The sequence below is a fragment of the Hemicordylus capensis genome, chromosome 2, assembly GCF_027244095.1.
Source record: "Hemicordylus capensis ecotype Gifberg chromosome 2, rHemCap1.1.pri, whole genome shotgun sequence".
Taxonomy (NCBI): domain Eukaryota; kingdom Metazoa; phylum Chordata; class Lepidosauria; order Squamata; family Cordylidae; genus Hemicordylus; species Hemicordylus capensis.
Window position 1 is genome coordinate 209,467,879 of NC_069658.1, and position 27,403 is coordinate 209,495,281.

The 27,403-nt window shown below is 49.1% G+C and overlaps 1 protein-coding gene across 3 annotated transcripts; it reads left to right on the forward strand.

The window, feature by feature from the left end:
• The first annotated feature begins 1,717 nt into the window (after positions 1-1,717).
• LOC128342077 (39S ribosomal protein L54, mitochondrial-like) lies at positions 1,718-8,238 on the forward strand. Of its 3 annotated transcripts, none has more exons than XM_053288904.1 (3): positions 1,718-1,880; positions 3,093-3,249; positions 7,908-8,238. In XM_053288904.1, the coding sequence occupies exons 1-3, from the start codon at positions 1,790-1,792 to the stop codon at positions 8,137-8,139; spliced, it is 480 nt and encodes a 159-aa protein (XP_053144879.1). In that variant the 5' UTR covers positions 1,718-1,789; the 3' UTR covers positions 8,140-8,238. The 3 variants fall into 3 exon arrangements, with proteins under 3 accessions (XP_053144879.1, XP_053144880.1, XP_053144881.1); XM_053288905.1 differs by having other exon boundaries at positions 7,962-8,238; XM_053288906.1 differs by having other exon boundaries at positions 8,007-8,238.
• The last annotated feature ends 19,165 nt before the right edge of the window (positions 8,239-27,403 follow it).

The following is a 27,403-nucleotide window of genomic DNA, read 5'->3' on the forward strand; positions in this document are numbered from 1 at the left end:
TGGGGCTGGTGGACCACCGGTCTCGGCAGCCTCCTCCCTCCCTCCCGTCCCCCCTCAGTTGCGGGCAGGCAGCCCTGCCGTACTAGCACCGGCCGAAGCAAGAAGACGAGATGGAGAAGCAATCTTTTTTCGGGGGCCGCGGGCGGGACGGGGCGGGGCGGGCGAACAAGATGCTGCCAGAGGGCTGCTTCTCTCCTCAAAGAACGCACAACATGGAAACATGGAAACTCCACAGTACGATCACGCTGCGGATAAAACTTTTGTAGGGCATCCAACTGCCCGAGACCTCCCACCTACCAAGAGGGAGAAACCGCATAAATGATCAGCTCAGGGGGTTTTCTAATCCTACCCTCAGAGCATGAATGAGTCGAGCACTCGTGGCATTTCTTGGTCACAAACCCTGCACGCTAAGCATCCTCATGGAAGCCGAAGTCGTCGTCGGTAGAGCCAGAGCTCTCTGCTGCACGAGGCGTCGCTGCTGCTGCTGCGTCTGCACGCGGCTCGGGGCGCGCGCTCTCTCCTCTTAAGGAGCGGCGCTGCCGCGGGGCCGCCCGCGCAGGGGCAGCAGCCGCAGCACGAGGCCCCTCGTGTGGGGGGGGGGGGGCGGGAGAGAGACGTGTTTGCTGCTGGCTGGCTGGCCCGCCTGGCTGGTTGGCTGGTTATTGGTTGGGGTTGGTTTGGGGTGGTTCTGCACGACACGTGGTAAGCTAACTGAGTTTGTTTTTGTTACTTTCTGTGTGGCTCACGTGTACGAGGACTCAGGTCCACGCCACTTCCTTTGCTTTTGTTACTTTTTTATGTGAGCTCCTCTTTTTTATTTTGCTGAGGTTTTATTTGTTATTTTGCTTTTTAAAATGTTTTTTTTTTAATTTGTTATTTTCCTCTCTCTATGGTTATCATTTATTTATTTTTTTAAATGATGATGATTTTCTAAACGCCACTTGTTTGGTAGTTTCCCGTCTGGTAGTTTGCTGCTGTTTTTCATTTTCTGTTTTGCAAGCTGCTTTGAGTTCCTGTGGGGGAATTATAGGGGGATCAAAATCCGTTCCCTATAAAGTCAATATTTTTGGCACCAATATATTTGGGGATATGGGCTGGGGCAGATTTTTAGGCCGTGAAGAGACAAACTTCATTTTCTGCGGTTTCCTCTTTCCCACGGCTCTCACAGAGCCACAGCGCATCCTGGCATCTGCTCACCCTACCAGTTGGATTTCTGCCTGCCTGCTCTATTTTTTTTTCCCCAGTGGTAGGAGCCTTAAGAGATGTTGTTCCTTTTAGCGTTTAGCTTTTAAAACAACAGCAAACCGCCAGACTGGAATAAAATCTAGCAGATTTTAAATCTGCAGATTTTAATTGCATCTAGTTTTTAACGGAATTCTTCTTACATACCGCCCCCCGCCCCCCCACACACACCCTGTTTTTTATTGTTTCTGTGAGCTGCAGTGTTGCATGGCAGGAGCGAGATACAAACATTTTAAATAAATAAAACATATACTGAAACTGGCTGATTTGTAAAATGCATTTTATGGCTTTTCAACAGTCGGTGCACCCAGTCATTTCCAGAGCAGAGGAACTCTCGGAGGCAGAAACTCGGCAGGAGTTTCACACCGTGCAGAGCGTCGAGCTGCCCGCCAGCAAAGGCTTAGCAGCGCCGAAAAGACTACGCCTCCCAGGCTCCTCTCTGCCTGTCGCGCGTCATCTCCGCGCGCCACGAGCCAGGCGGGCGCGCCGGGCCAGCGCAGGAGGAGGCGGGCAGGGTGGGTCGAGAGAGAGCCTGACGGAGCGCGGCATGGCTGGGGCGGGTTTGCTGCGGGGCGCGACCCGCCTCTCCGGGGCCCTCTGCCCGGGGCTGAGAGCGCGAAGCTACGCCAAGAAACCCGGTAGGCCAAGAGGGAGGGGTTGGCAACGCAACAGGGCGCCCTGGGGAGGTAGACTGCGCCTGTGCCTGGAGGCTCCCCGAAGTTCTCCTGACCGGATGGCTCCCTGTCCCCAAAGGGCTCACAGTCTAAAAAGAAACACCAGACAGACACCAGCAACAGTCACTGGAGGGGTCCTGTGCTGGGGGTGGATAGGCCAGTTACTCTCCCCCTGCTAAATCAAGAAAATCACCATATTAAAAAGGTGCCTCTTTGCCCAGTTAGCAGGGGTTAAAAAAGCGAGGAGGCTGCCTCTGCTGCCCTTGGTAAAGTGGGGTAGACTGCCCCTGTGCGTGGAGGTTCCACCCAGCCTTTCTGGCTGGCTTGTGGAAGCCCACCCGTCCCCCCCCCCAACCCCGGTAATCAGTGAGGAATGTGTGCCGTCTCGCACGTATCGCATTAGTCCTATGTTGTTATGCCCGCCAAGGCGAGGGTGCGTTGTGTTCCAAGGCCAGATCCCCCTAAGTTTCCAACAAGATCAACATTTGCGCGAAAATTAAACTCAGGAGATTCAAAGCCGATTCTTCCCGTTCCCTGCTCGTCGGAGAGAGACTGCTCCTGTGCGTGGAGGTTCTAATCAGTTCTCCTGACCCTCTTGGGGAAGCCCACAAGCAAGGACGAGAACCCTTCCGCCTGTTACTGGTAATTGTAGCTAGACTGCTCCTGTGCACAAATGTTCTGCTTGGATATCCTGGCCAGTAGCCATGGGTGGACTGCTCCTCCATGAATCTGGCAACTCTTCTTTCAAGGGTAGTGCAAAGAGCCCTGCAGATCAGACCACCAGCGTCCAGGTTCCTGCAGCAGCCTTCAACCTCTGGGCAGCCCACAAGCAGGATGTGAAGGCGAGAGGCTTTCCTCCTATGTCCTGCCTGTCAGTGTAGGCAGTCCTGAGCTCCCGGGGCTGAGGGTCTGACTCTGACTCGGTAGGAGACAGCTTTGTGGGTTCATCCAGAGCTCAGTAATGGGGGCCCTGCTTTGCACCCACAAAGCCCCAGGTTGATTCTCTGGATAGAGCTGGGAAAGACCTTTGCTTGAGACCCTGGGCGACTGCTGTCTGTCAGAGTAGACAATCCTGAGCTCAGTGGACCACGGGTCTGACTCGGTAGGAAGCAGCTCTGCCTGTTCTCACACCTGAGGCTCCGATACGAGGGCTAACCGAGGGTTCTGTTTTTGCAGTGGGGAAGAGCAAAGCGAAAAGTGTGTTGAAAGAGGACCTCAAGGGCCCTGAAGTGTGCAAAGACCCCGTGTTACTCACCACCCACTCCATGGGGACCAACATCTACAAGGAAGGGCCCGAGGTGGCGCTGAAGCCTGACCGGGAGTATCCCGAATGGTAAGCTGCGTCGCGGCTGCAGGGGAGGTGGAGCCGCTCCGGAGGCTTGTTCACATGGCTGGCTGCCGGCCGGGTAGGGGCAGCAACCTGCCTGGGTGGGAGAGCCGGGCAAGTTCCCGGTTTTCATTCCTGTGCTTGCAGAGGTTTGGAACCTCGGAAGCTGCCTTCTACTGAGTCAGACCATCGGTCTACCTGACTCACTATTGACAGCACAGACTGGCAGCGGCTTCTCCAAGGTTGCAGGCAGGAGCCTCTCCCAGCCCTACCTGGAGATGCTGCCAGGGAGGGAACTGGGAACCTTCTGCTCTTCCCAGAGCGGCCCCATCCCCTCAGGGGAATACTTGACAGTGTTCACACGTGTGGTCTCCCATTCAAATGCAAACCAGGGTGGACCCTGCTTAGCAAAAAGGAAAGTCCATGCTTAGGAACAGAGGAATCTGACCAGACCCCTGGTCCCTCCAGCTCAGTATGGTCTACCCAGACTGGCAGCAGCTTCTCCAAGGCTGCAGTTGGGAATCTCTCTCAGCCCTCTCTTGGAGATGCTGCTGCCAGGGAGGGAACTGGGAACCGAGATGCTCTTCCCAGAGCGGCAGCTCCATCCCCTGAGGGGAATATCTCACAGTGCTCACACATCAAGTCTCCCTTTCAAATGCAACCAGGACAGACCCTGCTTACCGAAAGGGACAAGTCATGTTTGCTACCACAAGACCAGCTCTAAAAAAGGAAGCTGCCATATACTGAGTCAGACCTTTGGTCCACCTAGCTCAGTATTGTCTACCCAGACTGGCAGCGGCTTCTCCAAGGCTGCAGGCGGGAGTCTCTCTCAGCCCTACCTTGGAGATGCTGCCAGGGAGGGAATTTGGAGCCTCCGATGCTCTTCCCAGAGCGGCTCCATCCCCTGAGGGGAAGATCTGCCAGTGCTCACACATCAAGTCTCCCATTCATGTGCAACCAGGACTGACCCTGCTTAGCTCAGGGGACCAGGCAGGCTCGCCACCACGAGGCCAGCTCTCTGTTTTTTAGACGGGGAGGACTGTGGGGATGAGTGCGAAGGCTGTGCGCTCTTCGGCCTCTGGTGCAAAACGGTCACTCAGAAATGGGGCTGGGGTCTGTGGCAGGAGCCCCTGCTGGGCGTGCAGAAGGCGGCCCCAGGTTCACTCCCTGGCGGCAGCAGCAGCAGCACCATCTCCAGGTGGGGCTGGGGGAAACTCCCGCCCGAAGCCCTGGTGGAGAGCCACAATACTGGGCCAGATGGATCCAGGGTCGGACAGGCTGTAAGGCACCATCACACGTGGGGATGGGATTTTTTAGGGGGAGCTGGATAGAGGTACTGCTTTGCATGGGACCCTGGGACCCATGGAATCTCTGGAACCCTGGCTGCCAGTCAGTGCCAGACAATCCTTGACCGGCCTGGGCCGAGGGTCGGACTCAGCCGGAGGCAGCGTTGTAGGTTTATCAGGAACATCCGCAGCTGAATGGAAGCGCATCTGCTGAGCATGTAGCAGTTCCCAGGTTCACTCCCTGGCAGCATCTCCAGGTAGGGCTGGTGGGGGAGGGTGGGTGGGAATCCTACCTGGAGAGCAGACAGTTGGATCAGGCCCAAGGAGGCCCATCTCGTCCAGCATCCTGTTTCGCACAGGGGCCCACCAGATGCCGCTGGGAGCCACAGGCAGGAGCTGAAAGGGGCCGGCCCTCTCTCCTCCTGCTGTGACTCCCCTGCAACTGGTACCCAGAGGCATCTTGCATCTGGGGCTGGAGGTGGTATTGGCCTCTAGCTTGGAGGGCTTTAAAAGGGGCTTAGACAAGTCCACGGAGGGCAGGGCTATCAGTAGCTCCTAGTCAGGCAGCTTCTGAGGTCCCGGCGTTGCTTATCCTGGTTAGCCAAGCTGCAGTTCTGTGTGTCAGCTGAACCCCTTGGTGGTTTGACTACACACAGCACGCTTCCTCCTGGTCTTGTGGCGGCAAGTCTGACTTGTCCCCTTAGCTAAGCAGGGTCTGCCCAGGTTGCATATGAAGGGGGACTAGAAGTGTGAGCACTGGAAGATACTCCCTTGAGGGGATGGAGCCGCTCTGGGAAGAGCATCTAGGTTCCAAGTTCCCTGGCAGCATCTCCCAGATAGTGGGGCTGAGAGAGATTCCTGCCTGTAACCTTGGAGAAGCCGCTGCCAGTCTGTGAAGACAATACTGAGCTAGATGGACTAAGGGTCTGACTCAGTATATGGCAGCTTCCTATGTTCCTATTCACAGCACAAGGAAAAATGAAAAAGAAACCGTGCAAAGTGTGGAGACCAAGGGGCCATGAAAAAGATGCCAATAATTGCAGAAACACAAATTGTGCTGCATGTAAAGATCCAGAGATCTTTGTGGAGGAAATAAACCAGACACATGTATCCATTTAACAATCCTAAAGATGCTATATTAATAGTCTAGAATAAATAGATAATACCAATTAGTAATCTAGAATAGCTAGATAACAGCAGTTATCTTGCAGATAGTATCTGCACATGCATATGACCAAAATATTGCATCTCAATGAATAAATCAAAAGTCATAACAGAGGGTAAATATACATTCAAACCCAAACATATAGATATTGCAAAAAACATGAATGTGTGAAAAATATTGTTCTCGGCTGCGGTGTGAGGACAATTCCCTGGGTTATCATCCCATGCTTGCTCCAGGGCAGGACGTATGCTAATTCTAAAGCTATAAAAGTAGCTGGATGGTAACCCCACCCAGTTCTTTTCGTCCTGCTAACGCTCCAGGAAAGGATACTCAGCCTTGCTTCGTTCCTCAGATAAGTTTCGTTTTTAACTTGCTCCTTCCTCTGCTTAAGCCTCTCCCTTCTCCTTGGCTCCTCGGCTGCCCCCTCCTCTCTCCCTCGTCTTCAAAAAAAAAAGAAAAAGGCATTTCTTTTAAAAAGGGCTCCCTGCCGAGCCTCACTCTCTGCTTCACCCCGTTCTAGTCCATGTGAAGAATGAATCTGTATCAAAATAAATGGGGAAAAAAAGATTTGCAATAGTGAAAAATTCCTCAAATGAGTAGCAATAACACTGATATTGCAGGTAGTGTCTGCACATGCATGTATGAAAAATATAGCATCTCAATGAAAAGGACAGAAACTTCTTCTAATTGTAGAAATGAAGTCTTGCCTGGATGGAAAGAGTCCTTGAAAAGAGTCCTTATAGGCTAGCCCAGGATTCTTAAGCCCATTTCAGATAGTCCTTCATCAGAGAACAGAGACAGTCTGTAACAATAAAACAAGCACTAGCAAATCTCCTGACCAACAACTTACATAGATAACCATAATGATGTGAATAACATCCTCCCCCTTATGCACAGACCAATACATACCACTTTTCCTCCTCTCTGAGCTCAAACAACAATAAAGGCTCAAGCAACCAGATCTTTATGGAGGCAACCTTTCCTCCTACACCTTGTTGAGGGGGAAAAGGCTTACTAACTACCAAGCCCCAGGGCTTGAAGATATATAGCCCGGCATCAATTAAGATGCTTCTAATCAGGTGAAGCCACCTACAGTTGGGTCTCCAAAAGAAATAATGTGAACATTTAGGCACCAGCTGTACAATATCACCACATTCATTAAGGATGCAGCTTTACCTTGCTTTTCAAATTATTGACATCATATGCTGCTAAAGCTGCCGAAGCAGTAAACTCAAAAGCGCAGCTTATTTTACTTTTCAGATTGTTGATATATCATGCTGCTGAAGCTGCATCAACAGTTAATTGTATGGAATACGGAAACCACTATCTGCAATAACAATTCTAAAATGAATTCTTTCAAATGTTATAAATTACATCGGCACATTTAATATAAACACCTTCTTCCTAATTATAGGTCCGAAAGCTCCCATGTACAGATGGTAAATGTCAACCAAATTCCTATCGATAAAGCTGATGTGTACAACCGACCTTCAACAGTTAGTTATATAAATAATATGACAAGATGAAAGAATTACAAAAACACTGACATATCACGTGCTGAATTAAGCCCATATGGGATAATCGTGTTCAATCTCTATATAAAAGTGGATTCCATTCTTAACAGTAATTGTTCAGCATCCTCATGCCAAAATTTCTTTGGTTGGTATTTGTAAATTACGCTGAACCTGATGTCTTCAGGAGAATGTTGGAAACTCCTGAAATGTTCAGTAAGAGGTGCTTCCAAAACCATATGTTTAATTCTAGAACGATGTTCAAGGATTCTAGTCCTCACTGCCGGATAGCTTCCTATGTTCCTATTCACAGCACAGCAGTTTGTTGGGTCATCTCAACCAGGCCTCCAAAGGCTGGGACTGTCCTCTCCGGACGGGCAAAGCCAGAACTGTGCGTATAGCCTTCCGTTCTGCCTGGTAGTGGGAGCAGAATCCAACCATTCTCCACTCTCCTTTTAAAAAATTTCTGCATGCAAAGCCTATGGTGCTGCTTCCTCCGGAGTTGTCATCTACCTAACTTGGGCTTGTCTGCTCTGACTGGCAGCAGCTCCCCAGGAGTTTGCACAGCACGCTTTCCAGGGTTTCCATTGAGGGGTCTTGCCACCTACCTGGCGACTCCAAGGATTGAGCCCTGGGCTTTCTGCATGCAAGGAAGACGTGCTGCCTCTGATTTATACATCTTCCTGTGGTCTTTTTCTACAGCAAATTCTTTGCTGCCGTCTTGGCTCCTGTCCTATGGAGTGTATTTCCATCTAGGGTTGTCTTGTCTCATCCTGGTTTTGGTGGCTTCTCGACCCCCAGGCTTTTCCAGATGGACCTCGGTCCCCCCAAGAAGCTGGAAGAGCTAGACCCAGACACCCTGGGATACTGGCGGCGTCTCCGGAAGTTGAACACCATACAGTGGAACAAGATACGGAAGGAACGGTCGTTCTGATTTCGAACCGGTTTGCTAAAAGCGACTTTTGTTTCTTCTCCCCCCAATGTAAATATTGACCAATAAATCGCCGTCTGTGCTGTGCGGTGGTTCTTACAACTTTTCCCTCCCTTTATGTCACTTTTACATGTCTACACTACAATTCTGAACCATTTTCACATCAACAAACCATTCGTTCTCCCAGCCAAAGAAATCTCCATAGCTTCACAGCAGCTCGCCTTTTATGCAACCCTGTGCAGATGCAAAAAGAAATCAGGCTAGAGGCCAGATCTGGTGTCTTGATAATTTCAGCTTTAATAAACAGGACAAGTTTCTATCCCTCATGGCCATGAAGACAGGATTGAAAGTGAGTGGGAGGTATTCTTAGTGCTCAGGACAAATTCCTGGAAAGTTGCTTTTGTCAGCAAGATGCTTTTTCGTTAGTCTTGACATATGACAATTTCCATATATACAAACTTGAGACTGAAACATGGGGTATTGAAATTGTTGATATCGTTCCCTGTGTCCTAAAGGCAAAGTGTGCCGTCGAGTCGGTGTCAACTCCTGGCACCCACAGAGCCCTGCGGTTGTCTTGGGTAGAATACAGGAGGGGTTGACCATGGCCTCCTCCCGTGCAGTATGAGAGGATGCCTTTCCGCATCTTCCTATATCACTGCAGCCCGATATAGGTGCCAGCGGGGATTCAAACCGGCAACCTCTGGCTTGCTAGTCAAGTCATTTCCCGCTGTGCCATTGGGTGGCTTATTCCCTGTGTCCTAGAGACCTCAAATTTGGCAAGCGTGTGGCTCAAGACACCCCAATTACTAGTGGTGTTATTCATGTATATAATGCTATTATTATTATTATTATTTTATTTTATTTTATTTTATTTTATATTTTATATCCCGCTCTTCCTGCAAGGAGCCCAGAGTGGTGTACTACATACTTAGGTTTCTCCTCACAACAACCCTGTGAAGTAGGTTAGGCTGAGAGAGAAGTGACTGGCCCAGAGTCACCCAGCTAGTTTCATGGCTGAATGGGAGGTCTCCCCAGTTCTAGTCCAGCACTCTAACCACTACACTACGCGGGCTCTTGGTAATTGGACCTGGCACTTGACAGAGTACAAGAGGAAAGGTCCATGCCCCAAGGTGATTACAATCTATAATTCAACTCACAGAGGCAACAACCAAGGAAGGGGAGGGAGGGTGTGTATGTGTGTGTGTGTGTATGTGTGTGTGTGTGTGTAAACACACATACATACACACACACACAAGCTCATATTGCCAGTCAATTGAACAGCCTTACAGCAGTCTCACAATGCCGCCCAGTGAATACTGCTGGTTATTACAAGTCACCCTACCCTTCTTCCAAGTCACGCGGTTGGGGGAATGTACCCTTATTCTGTCATCACAACAACCCTGTGAGATAGGCTATGCAGAGCGAGAATGACTGGCCCAGCGTCATCCAGTGAGTTTCGTGGCTGAGTGGGGATTTGAACCTGGGTCTCCCCACACTTAGCCTGACATTGTGTGTAAGAGAGAGGTTTACGACAGCCCTGCAATGTATTCTGCTGTTAGTATTGTGAGTTAAAGATGGGCTGAGGCTGGTCTGGCTTCCCAGATCTTTAAAAAAACAAACAAAGCTTCCATCTAAAACTCTGGCCGGTAGCAGCCTGGAGTGTTTAAAACAGGCAGGACGGCTGCCCGCCAGCAATGCTGCAGCTGATTTCTGCCCTGAGACCTCCAGGGTCTCTTCTCGCTCTTCACATTCTGCATTTCTAGACCTCTCGGACCCCCTCATGGTTTGAATCCAGCGCTTGATTGTGTAGAGAAGCTTCTTGTGCTACCGGCTTGTGGTCAGTAAAACTGCTAGGCCCTGCCTGCGCTTTGCTTGATGGGTTAAGTGCTGCCAAGTCGGTGTCGACTCTTAGATAGAGAGATCCTCTCCAGGGTGATCTTCTGCCTTCCACTTGGCCTTTCGGGTCTCGCAGTGGTGCCTTCGTAGCTGTCATGATCGAGTCCATCCACCTGGCTGCTGGCCGTCCTCTTCTTCTCTTTCCTTCCACTTTCCCCCAGCATTATGGACTTCTCAAGGGAGCCGGGTCTTCGTATCATGTGTCCGAAGTAGGATAGTTCGAGCCTGGTCATTTGTGCCTCCAGTGAACATTCTGGATTGATTGGTTCTAGGATCCATTGCACTGTTTTCCTGGCTGGCCATGGTCTCCTCAAAAGGCTTCTCCAGCACCCAAGTTCAAAAGCGTCCATGCTTTTTCCGTCTTGCTTCTTCAAGGTCCAGCTTTCACATCCATAGAGTGCCGCAGGGAAAACCATGGTCCAAACAATTCTAATCATTGTAGGTGTAGGCACGTCACGGCATCTCAATCTCCTTTCCTTGCAAGCCTACCAAGTGCTGGTCTGCGCCGGCGTATTTCTTGACTGCTGGATCCTTGACTGTTGGTGGTCGATCCGAAAAGGCAGAAGAAGCTGCCCACCTCTTCAGTGCCTTCATTGTCATTTCTGAGGCGGGTTGCTGTGCCCGTTGTCATCAGTTCAGTCTCCTTGACACCTAGTCGTAGTGCCATTTCCCCACCCTGCTCCTGGACTGTCATTACTACAGCCCAGCCACACCTTCATCCTTTTCTACGGGCTGCTGCGGGAGGCGCAGGAGGAAGAGAACCCAACGACACAGTGACGTTTGATTACAGTTGGACACAGTAATTTATTATTATTATTACTAGTATTTTTAAGCCTGTTAAAATAACGGGCGCTAGTCCCTTGTTGTTGTTGTTGTTTCCTTTCTTCCTTCTCCCTCTCTCTTTCGCCCTCCTTTCCTTTTTCCTTTTGCTTTCTCTCTCTCTCTCTCTCTCTCTTCCACTCCTTCCTTTTCTCTCCCTCTTCCTCTGTTTCCTTTCCCTCCTTTCTCCTCTCTGCCTCTCTCTCCTTTCCTTCCTTTCTTCCACCTCTTCTCACTCCCGTCTTTCTGTTTTATTTCTCTTTTCCTCTTTTCTTTCTTTAACGGGCTCGCTCTTTGGGGCTGGCTGCTCCTCCCTCCCCTCTGTCATTTTTTGGTCCTTCTCCCTCATTATGTTCTCCTTTTTCTTTCTCCTTCCTTCTCTCTTTCCTACTTTCCCTCCCTCCTCCTTGTTTCTTTTGTCCTTTTCCTTCCCTTCTCTCTCTTTTCTCTCCTTCTTTCCATCTTTCTATTGTCCTGTCTCCCCCCCCCCGCTCTCTCTCTGTCTTTGCCTTCCTCCCTCAGTCCCTTGAACGTAATGTTGAGGAGGTCTCTTTCTCCGCTTCCCTCCCACTTACTTTTTGGCAGACCATGCAGACCTGCCCATTGTGCCATGCACTTTTTGAACTTAAGTCTGCTCAATAACTGCTTTAGCTTCTTAGAAATGCCGGACAGAATTAAAAAACAAAAACCAAACCAACCCAACATAGCAACAATGAACATGGGTTAGGGGGGCAGTGCTACTTCTCTCCACACAAGCCTCAGTTGAGAGGTGAGGGGATTGAGTTCTTTTGGACACTCCCTCCTCCCATCAGACTGAATTTGCTGCTGCTGGTTCGATCTGTCCTCAGGCTTAGGGTATGGATTGGGGCTGGGGGGGGCTTGTTTTTTGTCAGCAAGGTTTGTCAGCCGGGTCTTTCTAAGTTGAGGACTGCTTGCATATGGATACAGAGGGGAGGGACCCAAAGGTTATGGAACAGAAAGGGCAGCCGCTGTAGGTTTGTGACACTTGCATGCAGCATTCAAATGTATACATTTGATAAGGGCAGTGGCCTTATTATCCGTAACCTCTTGGGGGGCAGCTGTGCAGGTTGCTGCGAGAGAAACAGGAAAGAGCCTTCCAGCATCACCTTTCTCGGCAGAACCTGAGGACACGTGCAGCAGCCGCTTTGCTGCGCTGAAGCGAAGCAGGTCTCGGTCCCGACTCGGTGGGCAAAGGCTCACCTTTCCAAGTGGTTGTGCACAAACGCGTTGGTTTAGCAAGGGGGGAGCAACTGTCCCTCTTCAGCCCACCACAGCATCCCTCTCAGAGGCTGTTGTGTTGCTTCTTAAATGGTGCTTTGGGGACAGGAACCATTTTCGTTTTATTATGGCGTCTTGTTCTATTTTCCTGCATAAGCCACTTTGATAACTTTATTTGAAAAGCAGTATATACAGATCCACATATAAGGTCTGGTCAGTGCCAGGATGGGGCCCCATGTGTGCTGTCTTGAGTTCCGTCACACTCAAGTTGCTGTTTTGGCGGGCGGGGGGTGTAGTGCTTAATGCAAACTTTGTGTGTGTGTGTGTGTGTGTGTGTTCCTTGCAACCGGCCGGAGTCGCTGTCAATTATTACCCACCCGCCTCTGCCATCAATGCCCTCCCGGGTCCACGCTTCTTATTAGTTTTTGCGACAGGGCTGGTCCCGCCGCTGCCGCATCTGCCCTCGCCGGTTTCTGCCGGGGGAGGGGATGGATTTCGGGCGGCTGAGCTGGCGGGGAACGCTTTTGTTTGCGGCACTGTGTGTGTGTTTTACATGTTTTCATACAGCTTTGTTCGTTTGGGGGGGGGTGTGTGTGCTTGTGTGTTACTTTGTTCCCCGCCTCTACTTTCCCCGCATGGCCGGTCCTCTTAGTTGTCTCCGGGGGCGGGCCAGCTGCTGCCGTCTTTGCTCTTCCAGTGCCCGCCTGTGTCAGTTTCGCGGCCAGTCAAGCAACTGCCTCCCGTGGGTGGCCTTGATCCACCGCCGCCTCTGGCTCCCTGCGGCTGCTGCAGCCGCTTCTTCCCTCCCCGTGGCCGCCTATGTCCACTCCTGGTCCACTCTCCGTGGCCGCCTTTGTCCACTCCTGCCTGGTGCCTTTGGCCTCCCTGCGGCTCCCGCAGCCGCTTCTTCCCTCCCCGTGGCGGCAAAACAGCAAACATGGCTGCCTGGTGCCTTTGTCCGTGTTTGACTCGGCCGTTCTGCGCATGCGCTCTGCGCATGCTCAGAACGGCCGAGGGAGGCACGGACACACGCTTGGTTGTCCACGGACGGACACCAAGCCTTTTATTAGAGAGGATTATTTTGATTTCTAGACCGCCCTTCCAAAAATGGCTCAGGGCGGTTTACACAGAGAAATAACAAACAAATAAGATGGCTCCCTGTCCCCAAAGGGCTCACAGTCTAAAAATAAACATAAGATATACACCGGCAACAGTCACTGGAGGGATGCTGTGCTGGGGACGGATAGGGCCAGTTACTCTCCCCCTGCAAAATAAAGAGAATCACCACATTAAAAGATGCCCCTTTGCCCAGTTAGCAGGGGTTAACTGAATGAAGAATAAGAAGAAAATAATGAAGCCAGGGCCCAAATTCAACTCAGAAGTGAGGCCCCATGCATTAGTCTTGAGTTTCTAAGTCTATGGGCAAGTCCTTGCCCAGAAAGAGGAGAGCACCATAGAGTTGGGACCGGGGAGGGGCTAGAGTGGCTGCCAACCCTGCCCCTCGAGGAGCCCTGCCCGGGGCATCTGAGCATGCTCATAAGCATAAGAGCATGCTCAGTACGGTCAAACGAGGCTCCATTTTTTTCAGTTGAAGCCAGTGCCCTTACCCTGAAGGTCAATCTAACACAGGCCTGCTCAACTTTGGCCCTCCTGCAGATGTTGGCCTACAATTCCCATAATCCCTGGCTATTGGCTGCTGTGGCTGAGAATTATGGGAGTTGTAGTCCAAAAACAGCTGGGGGGCCTAAGTTGAGCAGGCCTGATCTAACAGAAACTCCTGCATCTTGAGTGCTGGCAAGACTGCTCACTCTCTCTGAAACCTGTCAGGAGCTCTTACGCTTGTTCCGAACTTCAGAACTAGTAGAGTTGTGTGCGCCCCAGTGTCGAAGAGGTCACCCAAGGCCCGCCCGGGTTGCATTAGGCTGGAGCTGATGATCTGGCTGTAGGGGGGCCGTTTTTCTCTCTTTCTCTGCATTATTGTCCGTATATTGTAGTATATTCTGTGTTGTGTTTCTGCGGTTTTCATTCCGTAGCTTGAGCTGTTTTAAGCACTGAGGAGATCCGCCCACATGCACTGGGTTAAGGATCTTCAAGTATGACTACTTCCTGCCTTTTGGAGCATGTGGGGGGATGTAATCCCCCCCCCCCAAGCAGAACTTATTGGACACATTTTCAGCTATTGGAGGTTTTCTTGTTAACACTGGTAACATTTAGTAATCTGGACATAATCTGAGAACGTTTCGTACTTCAGGAACATGGGCAAACTTAACCAATTGTGCAGCTTTGCTAATGCCCCAATCAGTTTCCAGGGATCATGCTTCCACTCCTAGGCTGAGACCAGCGTATCCCACTCCCCGCATCCCTTAACGTCTCCAATGGGTGCTATTTTCTGGAGGACTGTCTGTGTTCCACCAACCCCACAGATTGCACTGCCCCCAACAGCTTTTTTGGACACAGGTTCAGCTATTAGAGGTGTAGTTGCAACTACCCCACAGATCTCCACCAGGCAGGCTTTTCTGATGGGTCTGCATCTCTGATGCAGACGGCTGTCAGTCATCCCTTTCCCTGTCAGATTGCACCAACCGGGAAGGCTATTCCAATGGGTTCACATTTCTGATGCACTAGGCTGTCAGTTATCGTTGTCCCCGTCAGATTGCACTCCTCCCGTCCTTGTACATCTCCGATGGCTGTTCTTTTCTGAAGGACTGTCAGTGTCCAGCACGCTCTCATAGTCCACCAACACCCCGGATTTCAACAGATTGCACTGACCCCAACACATTTTTTGGACACAGGTTTAGCTATTGAATGTGTAGTTCCAACTACCCCACAGATTTCAACCAGGTGGGCTTTTCTGATGGGTCTGCATTTCTGACGCACTAGGCTGTCACTTAACCCTGTCGCTTTAACCCTAACCCTAACCCTAGAAGTGTGAGCATTGGAAGATATTCCCCTCAGGGGATGGAGCCATTCTGGGAAAAGCATCAGAAGGTTCCAAGTTCCCTCCCTGGCAGCATCTCCAAGATAGGACAAGATTTTTTATAGGACAAGATTTTTTTATTGAACCAACAAACTACCAAAGCATACAGTACGTTGCCAAAGCACAATTATATACAAAGTGGTTGTTTGTACATGATATATCGACAAAGATTTACACACAAGGATTTGGAAACCCACAAGGTTATGAAGTATATGCAGGTAGTACTGTAACTTGGGGGGGGGGATTTCAAGGCACATCAGGTAATCTTGGGGGACGACTTGTCCCCTTAGCTAAGCAGGGTCTACCCTGGTTGCATATGAAAGGGAGACTAGAAGTGTGAGCACTGTAAGAGATTCCCTTTAAGGGATGGAGCCGCTCTGGTAAGAGCAGAAGGTTCCCAATTCCCTCCCTGGCAGCATCTCCAGATAAGGCTGAGAGAGATTCCTGCCTGCAACCTTGGAGAAGCCGCGGCCAGTCTGTGAAGACAATACTGAGCTAAATAGACCAAGGGTCGGACTAAGTATACGGCAGCTTCCTAGGTTCCTATGACCCTAGTGTTCTGAACAGCAAAACTATTCTGGAAAGTAACAAGGATCAGGGGTCTGAGGAGCCATTAAGCCTGCCTGTCAATTTCACGTTTTTGTTCCATTAAACCTATTTCATATCTTTGTCATCCAACCTAAGCAACAAGTCTGCTCAAAATGCAATACGTCCGGGCAGGGGAGCAAGCAGTAATTTTGAAACTGGAATCCATCTGACCATCCTCCTGATGGGGAAGTGTTTAAATGTTCAAAATGGTACTAATCCGGTCAATCAACATGAAACCTGGGAAGCAAGTGTTGGCTGCAAAGGGCAAGGGCTCTCTCAGCTCAGTCCTATGTGTGTTTACTTAGAAGAAAGCCTCAAGGCTTTCTACAGGGCAATCCTAAGCAGCTGTGCATAGGGATTTAGGGACAGATGCCCTAATCACACAATCCTATCCAGGCTACAGTGGATAAAAAGGCCAATGAGCACTTGACTGTTTTTATTTTGACTCATTTGGCACAAACAGGTTTTAAAAGCCTCAAAACCGAAGGCTCAGTGGGTCAAATCTGAAGTAAATATATGGGACTCCTGTTGTCAAAACATGCGAAGACTTTGTTGCCAGAGAGAGTGCATACGATTGTGGGAATGAGGCAACCCAGTACTGTTAAGGAGTTTGCTCTTTCCTTGACATGGTTAGTTTTTGTAGACAATAGATTCCTGGTTTTAGTCAAATAGCTCAAGTAGCTTGTATGATTTAACTACGCAACCCCACAATCTGTCTTGGACAGAAGAGGCCTGAGATGCTTGGTGGTGATGGCCACCAGCTTGGATGGCTTTAAAAGGGGCTTAGATAGATTCCTGGTGGACAGGTCTATCAATGGCTACTAGTCTGGTGGCTACAGGCCACCCCCAGCCTCAGAGGCACGATGCCTCTCAATCCCAGTTGCAGGGGAGCAACAGCAGCAGGAGAGGGGGCGTGCACAGAGCCTCTGTGGGCTCCCCAAAGGTGGGCCACTATGGGAAACAGGATGCTGGACTAGATGGGCCTCCTTGGGCCTGATCCAGCAGGGCTCTTCTTATTTTGCTGCCCACCATAATGGCTACACAAAACCTCCGTGATCTTCCCTGGGGTTACAGGAAACACATAGGAAGCTGCCACCACAGCCCCATCCCCAAAGGCGGCACATATGGGTCACCCATCCAGGGACTGAGCACACCAAGGCCTGTATATAACCAAGGTGGCTGTATTGTGTGCCCTTTAGGGCCAGACCATGGACCAGGGCACCAGTGTTCCTTCTAATTCTTTTCATCAGTGGGTAGAATGAATTTTGTTCTGGGCGGCAGTATCCAGGCATTGTGTGTGCACCTGCATTCAGAGTGGGCCCTTCCTGACTCAACCTGAGCAGGGTCTAAAATTAACTGAGTGCACACCAAAAAATGTATGAGTGCACACACACACACACCTTAGAGGGAACGCTGCAGGGGCCCCCAGGCCAAAGCAACTGGCCTTGACCCTCCCCCCTCTCCCTTTGGCCGCATGAATGTGGTGTAGTGGTTAGAGTGCTGGACTAAGGCCAGGGAGACCCGAGTTCAAATCCCCATTCAGCCATGAAACTCACTGGGTGACTCTGGGCCAGTCACTTATCTCTCAGCCTAATCCACCTCACAGGGTTGTTGTGAGGAGAAACATAACCATGTATACCACTCTGGGCTCCGTGGAGGAAGAGCGGGATATAAATGTAAAATAATGTATTTAATTTTTTTAAATGAAGGAACTGCCTCCCGTTGGGCGAGTGGGTGATTCCCATCGCCTGTCCAGGATTCCCATCGGCCACTTGGCTACTGTGCCACCTCTGTCTGCTGCCAGCTACTTCTGGGCAGCTGGCTAGACTGCTGCGGGGTGTTAGGATGAGGTCACTGCACGACGCAGCGGTATTGCTATAATGCGTCGGGGCAAGCCGGGGACAGGAGTGGTGGGTGGAGGCAGCAAAGCGGGCAGTTGGGCGGGAGAGATGGGGAGTGCCCGCCAGCTTGCCCGCCAGCTGGGTGGCCGGCTCTGACGGTGTGTGCACCCAACCATGATGGCTGGGAGTGCTGGCGGGTGTGACACATGAGGCCCAGGTCATCGATACCCCTCCCTGATAGTTGGCGCCCTGAGCATCCACCTGAGTCCACCTGGGCATCCACCATGAGTTCATCTAGTGGGCAGAATGACCCTGGTGCCCTTAGACCATGCGCTGGGACCCACAGATGGCCACAGGATAGCTCTTCCAGCACCACGGCCCACTAAACAACCTCAGCCGCGATTCACACCCGGAAGCCTTTGAAATGGCGAAGCAAATTCTACTCAGTCTGTCACCTGTTGAGAATGGGTTCCATTTAGCTGTGCTGATGGCTAGCGGTTGATCTCTCTTTCGAGATCTACTGCTTCCTCCAAAGCCTTTGCCAACTTTGCACCTTGCATCATTACTGCTACAAATATTTATATACCGCTCATCAACCAAAGTTCTCAAAGCTATTGCTTCCTGCCTTGTTTGGGGTTATCTGGCTGCCCTCTGTTGGAAACAGAATGCTGGGGCAGACATAATGTGGTCTGATCTAGTCGGGCTCGTATGGATCTGATCCAGGTTCTCACCTGGCTGTGTCAAGCCACGGATTTTGGGTTCCTCAGTCAGAGATGCTCAGTGTCGGATCAAGATTCCTCACATTTACACAGAAAAATAAGTAATACATAGATCAGATGGCTCCCTGTCCCCAAAGGGCTCACAGTCTAAAAAGAAACAAAAGGCAGATACCAGCAACAGCCACTGGAGGGATGCTATGCTGGAGTTGGAGAGGGCCAGTAGAGGTGTTTGCTCCATCGCACACTGCTGGAGTGGTGTGAGCATTTAGCGCACTATGTACATTCTGATAGGCTTGCTGTGTTAGGAGAAGGTCCTAGCTCCAAGGTCCCAGCATCTGCAGTTAGCAGAATCTCAGGAACCAGTTGATGGGGAAGACTGCTGTCTGCCCAGGACCTTGGAATGCTGCTGTCAGTCAGAGTATATAACACTGGGCAAGATGGCCCAAGGGTCAGACTCTGTAGGTGGCAGCACTTGGAAGGATCTCTGGAAAGCCTTCTGTCTCTGAGACTTCAGAGAGCTGCTGCCAGCCAGAGCATGTCGTTCTGGGGCAGACAGATCTAGGGTCTGATTCAGTCTGCTGCTAAGAGAGGCTCGTACGGGAAGAGCCGTACAGGGAAGAGCCGTACCTTGGCAGCAGAGGAGGGGTTTTGCATGTTGGAAGGTCCAAGGCTGAATCTCCAGCAGCATTTCCTGTGCTCTGAAATGTTCCTTCCTGCCTCGGCCGGTCAGATGAGCCAGCACTCGTCCAGCTGGGCCAATGATCTCGCTAGACATCAGGCACTTTCATGGGGGCATATGATTTCATACCAACCCAAAGCTGTTGTGGGGGAGGCCTCTGACTCAGCGGTACGGCAAATGGCTTTGCATGCAGAAGGTCCCAGATTCAGTTTCTGGCATCGCCAGTTAAAAAGCAACAAAGAGACGGGAAAGGGTGAGAACCTTCTGCCGGCCAGAGCAGATAATACTGGCCTTGATGGGCCAATAGTCAGACTCTAGCAGGCAGCTGCCTGTGCTCAGGCACATCAGCACATAGGTTGCATGCAAAAAAAAAATCCAGGAGAAAATCTATTTATCTAAGACCTGGAGAGAGATACTGCTGGCATGAGCAGGCAACCCTGGCTGAGAAGAAAAGGTCCTGGGGAAAGTCTCTCTGGCTGATCTGGAGAGAGATGCTGCCAGTCCGAGCTGGCAATCCTGGGCGAGAAGATCAATGGTTTTGTGTCTGGTAAGAGAGACCAAATCATCGATCCAAGAAGCCTCCTGACTTATCTGAGAAGGGAAATTTCCCTGCAATTTCCTGGGACCCTGGTTGGAGGCCATGATTGGATGAGTAGCAAATGGAGGCGATTTAGGGGTTGCATCACGAATGGAATCTGGAGCGGAGGGTTCTAATGCAGGAAAGCCAGAAAGGACATCTTAACATGGCGGGCTTCTTTGCAGCTGCGTTCGGCGTCATTAGCAGGTATAATCGGCAGCGGATCCCTTGTGCTCCGGAGTCTTATTAGCAGCTCAGTTCTTGTTACCTGCGTAGCTATTCCTTCAGAAAGTGTCAGAACGGAACTGTTTCCCCCCAGCTGCCACTGTAGGCATCTATATTTAGTGGATGAGCTTGCTGCACTCCACCCAGCCTTCACTTTCATTCCCGTGCTCTCTTTTTAATGATGAGGATCACGACAGCCGTTCCGACAGCAACTTAGCAATATGTGCATTTTTAAAAAAATTAAGCCTCTGCCTCTGAAGTTGTAGAGAGAGGGGGAGAAGAGAGAAAGCAAGAGCTGTTGCTTCCTGCTCTGTTTGTGGACTTCCTGGGGTTATCTGGCTGTCCCCTGTTGGAAACAGAATGCTGGGGCAGACATAATGTGGTCTGATCTAGTCAGGCTCGTATGGGTTTGATCCAGGTTCTCACCTGGCTATGTCGAGCCACTGAATTTGGGTTCCTCAGTCAGAGATGCTCAGTGTCAGATCAAGATTCCTCACATCTGCCCTGAGCAAAGGGTTGAATTAGAAGGCCTCCAAGATCTCTTCCAGATTTAAGGTTCTATTATGGAGATCCTTGTCTACAGTCCGTCTCTTTCCATGGGGGAAAGAGCATGTCGCAAATGCAAGACGAGATTACGCATCTCCCTGGTTATGCTGTCCAGCATTCTTCAGTAGAGTAGCAAGCAGAAATAGGAATTCTCTGGTCACAGGATGCAATAATTTGTTCATGGTGGGGGAGGCAGTAACTTGTATTTCCCACAAAAGACTCACCAACGGTGACATCAGCACCATGGACAGAGTCTCTTTCTCTCGCATAATATACAACAGCCTCTCTGCCACCTGCCAGCAAGGTTCAGGGCTGTTTCCAGGCCTAACTTGGGTCCGCAGTCAGGGGATGACTGCATGCGCACACACCTTAGAGGGAACGGTGCTCATGGCATGTGAAGTCGGACAACGGTCACACATTTGAGATGAGTCATAAACCATTGACAGGATTGGACCATAGGTCTGTCTCCTCCTGTATCGTGTTTCCCAGTGGCTAAACACTGTTATCGGGTGCTGCCCATGTGGCAGGACATAGCTTAGATCTGGTTTTTGCTGACCAGGGAATAAATAAAAGGTCTGGAGGTGGGAGAGTTTGAGATAACTCCCTTGTCGTGGAAAGGTCATTATCTGGGAGTTATTCACACATGGCTTCATGCTGCAGGATAAATGTTGAGCGAAGCCACTTCGGATTGAGGGAAGCAGCTCCTCCCCTCTGCTCTCGGATTTTGTTTTGAAACAAGTTCACACAGCATGCTCCATGATTTCCTCCTACTTATTTGTTTATTTATTTATTTGATACATTTCTATACCGCCCCAAATGCAAGTTCTCTGGGCGGTTTACAAAACAATAAAAACAGCCAATAAAAGATTAAAACATTTCAACAATTAAAATTAAGAAGTTACAACTATTAAAACACAATTCAAACAGTATCTAATTAAAAGCCTGGGTGAACAGATGCATCTTGACTGTCCTTTTAAAAGTTGTAAGAGATGGGGAGGCTCTGATTTCATCAGGGAGTGTGTTCCAAAGCCTTGGGGCAGCAATGGAGAAAGCCCGTCCCCGAGTAGCCATCAGACCAGCCGGTGGCAACTGCAGACGAACCTCTCCAGATGATCAAGCCAATAGGGGAGTGGGGGAGAGGTTCCTAAAGAGCAATACTTGCATTTCTAAAGAGAACATCCCTCTTCTCATACTAATGATTCTACAGCAGTGCCTTTCCCTATTTGCTCCGGTGTTTTCAGAAAAAGTAGCTTAAAACCAGCATTTTAAAAACCCGGAAATATGTCGAGATAAGCTAGAATTCACAAGACAAAGCCCGATATGTGTGTCGAGTGGGTCCAAGAATCTTGAAGGGACTTCGGGGTTAGTTTGGCTGGTGTGTGAATGCACACACTCTCTTCTGAAGTAGATTCGGGGTAGAAGCCCTGTGTGTAAACTCCTGGTGGAGTTTAGTTTGACTGCTTTGACTACCCTCTGCAGGGGTGGTGGACCAATTAGAATGGTCCACCCCCAGAGGCTTATGGATCCACTTGGTTTCCAGACAGCCCTCGGGGAGTTTCTAGTGTCCAGAGATGCCGACTCGGATGAGGCCCTGGTGAATAAGGATATTGTTGATGGAGAGTTGGAACGCTACCTAAACGTGGCTTAGATGGGGACAGTGAAGATCCCGAAAGCCAGGTGTCACTGACAAATCACCCTTTTATGGAGAATGAAGTCAGGTACACTGGATGGAGACTGATTGCCCTGACAGAAGTCTGTAAGTATGCTGGCACAGTGTGGTGTAGTGGTTAGAGTGCTGTACTAGGACCGGGAAAACCCGAGTCCAGTTCCTCATTCAACCATGACACTTGCTGGGTGACACTGAGCCAGCCACTTAAACGGCCTGGCCTGCTTTGAAGGGTTGTCATGAGAGGAAACTTAAGTATGTAGTACATCACTCTGGACATCTTGGAAGAAGAGCTGCATGAGGCTACAGGAGAACAGGACTTTATCAGCAGTTCTACCCAAAAGGCCTTTGCGAGATTCAAGTGCTGAAGTTGATGTTGTGGCCTCTCGAGTGATAAGACTATGTTTGACCTGCCAGGTTTTTAAATGTTTCTTCAAAGTCACAAACCCACGAGGGTGGGGTGAACGTGAACATCATCATCTTCATCATCATCATTTTTTTCTTTTGACTTTTATTACTTTTGCCTCCTGCCCAGGATTGCTGCTTGCAAGCTGACCCATTGGGTTGAAGCCCTTTCTACAGCCCACAAGCCACAGTGGCCATTGCAGGCACCAGTGGAGGACATTATCCCCTGTTTTGAACTTTGGGAAGCAGGGAAGCGAGGGAAAGCATGGAAACAAAAACATTATTGGGGGGAAATTGCCAAAAGACCAATTTGAAGTGGCCTCAGGTTTTACTTATTGTGTTGCTTGCTTTGAGAACTAGACCTAAGAAAGGTTATGACCTTCCTCTTTTGGGAATGTTGGTTGGCCACCCTGATCCCAGGATGCTGTCCCTTCGGGGGGGGGGGGGGAGGAACTGATGTCTTGTATGCCTATCTTTTTCTCTCAGTAAGCAGGGTCCTCTCCAAGTTCTGTTGGTGACCCAAACAGTGGTCAAGTGTAAGGGAAGAATCCCAAGGGAGTCTCCAGAGGACGTCAGCCCTGACCCAGAAGAAGGACCAGCTGTCCACCATCAGCAACAGCTGCAACAAAGGAGAGCCCAGAATGTTGGGAAGTTGAACTCCTTGACGAGTTAAAAACTTTGTTCTAAAGGGTAAAAGGAGATTGAACCATGGGAAAATCTGTTAATCATGACTATGTATGCTTCTAAATCCTGGTAGCTTTGTGCACAGGGTAAAGAGGAAGAGTGAAAACCCCATAGTGGAGCGGAACTCTGGGTTTCATCAAGCCTAGTAACTGAAGGACTCCCGAAAGGTATTTCACGATAGGGAAACAAGAAGCTTGAGATTTGTTGGGGTGGCTGACAAGCTGGCTATCTGATTTTGGATGGCTACGCTCTCCGGTAATGGAACTTTTAGCTTTTGGTGCTCTGATGCTTTTTGGATGTAGTATTAATATGATCCCCTCCTACTCCTCTGTTGTTGTATACAATGGGTCCTATACTGTTTAAACCGGACATTGACATTAAAAGAAAAAAGGGAAAAAAAGAATCTATATCCCGGGTGAGATATCATCGTACCAGAAGGGACTAAGGAATTAGTCCCCACTAAAAGAAAGGGTGGAATTGATATAATTGATTAACTTATAAAACTAATCTAGTCATGCTGAAAGGTTTAAAACACACAATATGATAAAAAGTTAAGAAGGAATTTTCTCCCCAGCTGAAACTGTTACTTAAGTAGGAACAAAGTACAATTAAGTTTACACAGGAAATGAAATGAGAAGATACTGTTATCATGTATTAAAGAGATTACTTGCCTATGTGATCTGTAATGTATAAAAATCTGTTATAAATGATGATTGGGGTTCTGGAATTTGGGCACTAGCCGGCCAGAACCTTTGCTTCTGCAGAGCAAATAAAGCCTTTTAAAAACTTCTCCGCTGGTGATGTTCTTTGGCTCGCTGACCCAGTAAAAGAACCATTTGGATGGTATAGCACCTTCGGCAGAGTTTTAGTGCAGTGCAAGTTGGAGAGCTGAAAAATCCAAGTGAAGGAGCACAAGTTACTGTCAGAGAGAATCAGAGCTGGGGCTGGAAAGAGGGCTGAGAAATCACTGGGAGAGCTGTGACTTCCCGGAGGACCAAATCACTGTGGAAGTGGAAGAAACGGTTTGAGATTGAACCCCCACATCTGGGAAGGAAGTGCAGGACCAGAGGCTGAGCAAGGGCCAAGCCAGGCTTGCAGCAGCAGCTGAGCCAGGAGTGCTGGCAAAAGGACTCTGGGTAAGGACTCTGGGTTGGATGAGTGCGCTCATATTTCCTTCCTTCCTTATGCTCATGTGATTGCTCTTTTATACCAAATTTCCCAAAAGAACTATTGTTTTGAATTGAAATATTTTATATGAATATGATATTGAGATATATATATCTATATCTATATATAATCGCTTTACAACAAATATCTATATACCGCTTTATGTCTACCCAGACTGGCAGCGGCTTCTCCAAGGGTGCAGGCAGGAGTCTCTCTCAGCCCTCTCTTGGAGATGCTGCTGCCAGGGAGGGAACTGGGAACCTTCTTCTGCTCTTCCCAGAGCGGCCCCATGATCCCCTGAGGGGAATCTCGGACAGGGCTCACACTTCTAGTCTCCCATTCATATGCAACCAGGGTGGACCCAGCTTAGCTAAGGTGACAAGCCCTGCCTGCTACCACATGACCAGCTCTCCTCTCCCTTTTACTAACTCCATCAGGGTCGAAGCTTTATCACGTAAAGAAGTCAATATGCAAACGGGTTGGGGTACCTATAGGGATTTGGTACATTTTCACGAAAAGGATTGTAGGTTAAAAAGTTTAATTGAAATACAAGTTATAGTTAGAGATTGGTTTCAGTATCATCAGTTAAATGAGATGTATAAGAAGGACCTTAAAGTCGGATTTGAGGACCAGACTTCAAATTTTGAGAAGGAATTATGTCAAAATGATGAAAAATTAGTTTCTAAAATGTATAAACTGTTGCTTTTGGAGGAGACAAGAGAAGAAGTGGTTAAAACGACTATGATAAAATGGGCTCAAGATGCGGGGCGTAATATAGAAATGGCAGCCTGGGAAAAGTTATGGAAAAAGGATTTAAAATTTACTGCATGTTATGCTATCAAAGAAAACTATTATAAATGATGTATAGATGGTATCTGACACCAAAAAAAACTGGCTTTAATGTATAAAAATGTTTCAAACAAATGTTGGAAGTGTGGACATTCTGAAGGCACATTTTTTCACATGTGGTGGACCTGTGGGAAGGCTAAAGCCTATTGGGATATGATATATAATGAACTAAAGAAAATATTTAAAATGACATTTCCTAAGAAGCCAGAATCCTTCCTGCTGGGAATAACACAAGGAGCTATCTCTACAACCAATTTAACATTTTTTATGTATGCCTCTACGGCAGCTAGAATTATATATGCACAGAAATGGAAGTCTAGTGAACTGCCTTCAAAAGAAGACTGGCTGATAAAAATTTTGGAATATGCGGAGATGGCAAAACTTACAGCACTATTAAGAGATCAAAACTTGGAATGTTTTAAAGAAGATTGGAAACCATTTTTGTTGTATTTAAAAAATTACTTCCCTACTATGGACTTGACAGCAGGGTTTGAAATTTAGTATAAATCGCAGGTTGGTTAGTTTAATTATGTTTGTAAGGGCTTGAACTTATGTTTTGAATTATTATTATAGCAAGGGTAAATTTTATAGTTGACGATTCACGAAGAAATGTGAGCGGGAAGTCCATCTTTTATGTGTGTATTTGTAATGAATGACAATATTGCTATTGTTAAAATTAATTTTAAAAATGAACGTAAAAAAAACAAAAACAAACTCCATCAGGGTCAGGTAGAGAGGATGGTTTTTACAGTTCGTTCCTCCTTTCAGATAAGAAGGCAGGCAATACCCTTACTGTAGCAAAAAAATAAAAATAAAAATAAATGGTGGCAGAAGTTAAAACCCAACTCATCCCCAAAACTTTGAAGAGTGTCTTCTTTCTCATGCTCTAATGTGCAGTCCTCTGCTTCGGTGGGAGGGAGGGATTCCTTCCTCCCTGTCTTTGTGCCCCTGCGGCTGCTGGTGGAATGGAGGGAGCATCTTGTTTATTTTATAAAGAGGTGTGTGTTCCTTGCTTAGACTCCCCCTTTTGCTAGATTTACCAGGTAGGAGAGAGGATTGTTATACACACACACCACCTCTGTGGCGGAATGGGCCTTTGTTCAGCTGAAAAACGCGTTCATGTCCCATATCAGGACTCCCCTCCTCTCCATCCCAAAAGCCCAGGTTGCTCTTCCTTTGTGGATTCCTTGTCTCTCACTAGCCTGTTGCGAAACCCCCGATTCCAAGTATTCTTAAGTACCAGCACATCATGCCAAGGCTGGCTCCTATTGTTTGGAAATGGCTCTCTTCAGGAAGCATTAGAAACATTCAGCTTGGGATTGTTTGAGCTCCCAGAGGAAGGTTGTCCTCATCTCTCGCTAGCTTTCCTTCTTTCCCTGGGGGGACGCTGCTTAATTGGCAAATCTTTCCCTATAAAGGAAGCGGCCAGCAGCTTTTGTTAGTTAGTTAGGTGGGGTCAGTCCTGGGAGGGAGGGACTCTCTCTCTCTCTCTCTCTCTCTCTCTCTCTCTCTCTCTCTCTCTCTCTCGGTTGCAGCAGTTCCCAACACGCTGCTTTGGTGGCAGTTTAGCTTGGTTAGCTGAGGCCAGGCTGCAAGGTTCCTGGGAGCGTGCAGACTTCACCACCATGCCAGCTGCTGTTTTCTGAACTGCAACGTGAGACCGGAGAGCGACTGAGCCTCCACCAGACAGGAAGAAAGGTACCTCGCTTGGGCATTTTCCCCATTTTGCTTGGCTTGCCTGTAAACTGTCCTGCTTTTGAGATCTGCTTAAAAAAACTAGCTTGGGATGGTTTCACACTTGATCTGGCTGGAAACCTCCTCCCTTCTGTCTCCCGACGTGCCTGCTCTGGCACAGAGGCACTGCCTCTCACCCCTGGACTTCGGAGCCAAAGTCCACCCCCCCAAATCCTCCTTGGTCTGTCCCGGGTGATAGGGTAGCTGTGTTGAGTGTGACTGTGGCCTGCACCGGGCGCTTCGGAGACAGAGGTGAGAGTGGGGAAAGAAATATGTGGGAGGGGGATTTGTTAAGTTGCGTGTTGAAATATTCCCGTTTCATATTCCTACATTCTTATGAGTCCAGCTGCTGCCTGTGCCCTCAAGAGCCCACGTGTTCAAAATACAGCATTTGTCGTGTATGTGTGTGTCGGGGGCTGATGCTTAACTTGCACTGGGCGGGCCTCCCAAAGGCCTTGAGGTCCACAGGCCCCTGAATGACCGAGGTGCACTTCTGTGGCCACACGCTGCTCTTTCAAGAGGTTTCAAGGCATGTTGGCTCGATTGGGAGTCCACCCCGGTTCTCGATGGAACAGGGGAAGTTTTAATGTTGGTTCCCTCTCACAGGAGACTGGTGGCCGAGGGAGCTCCACTGGAGGAGGGTTTGCAGACACAAC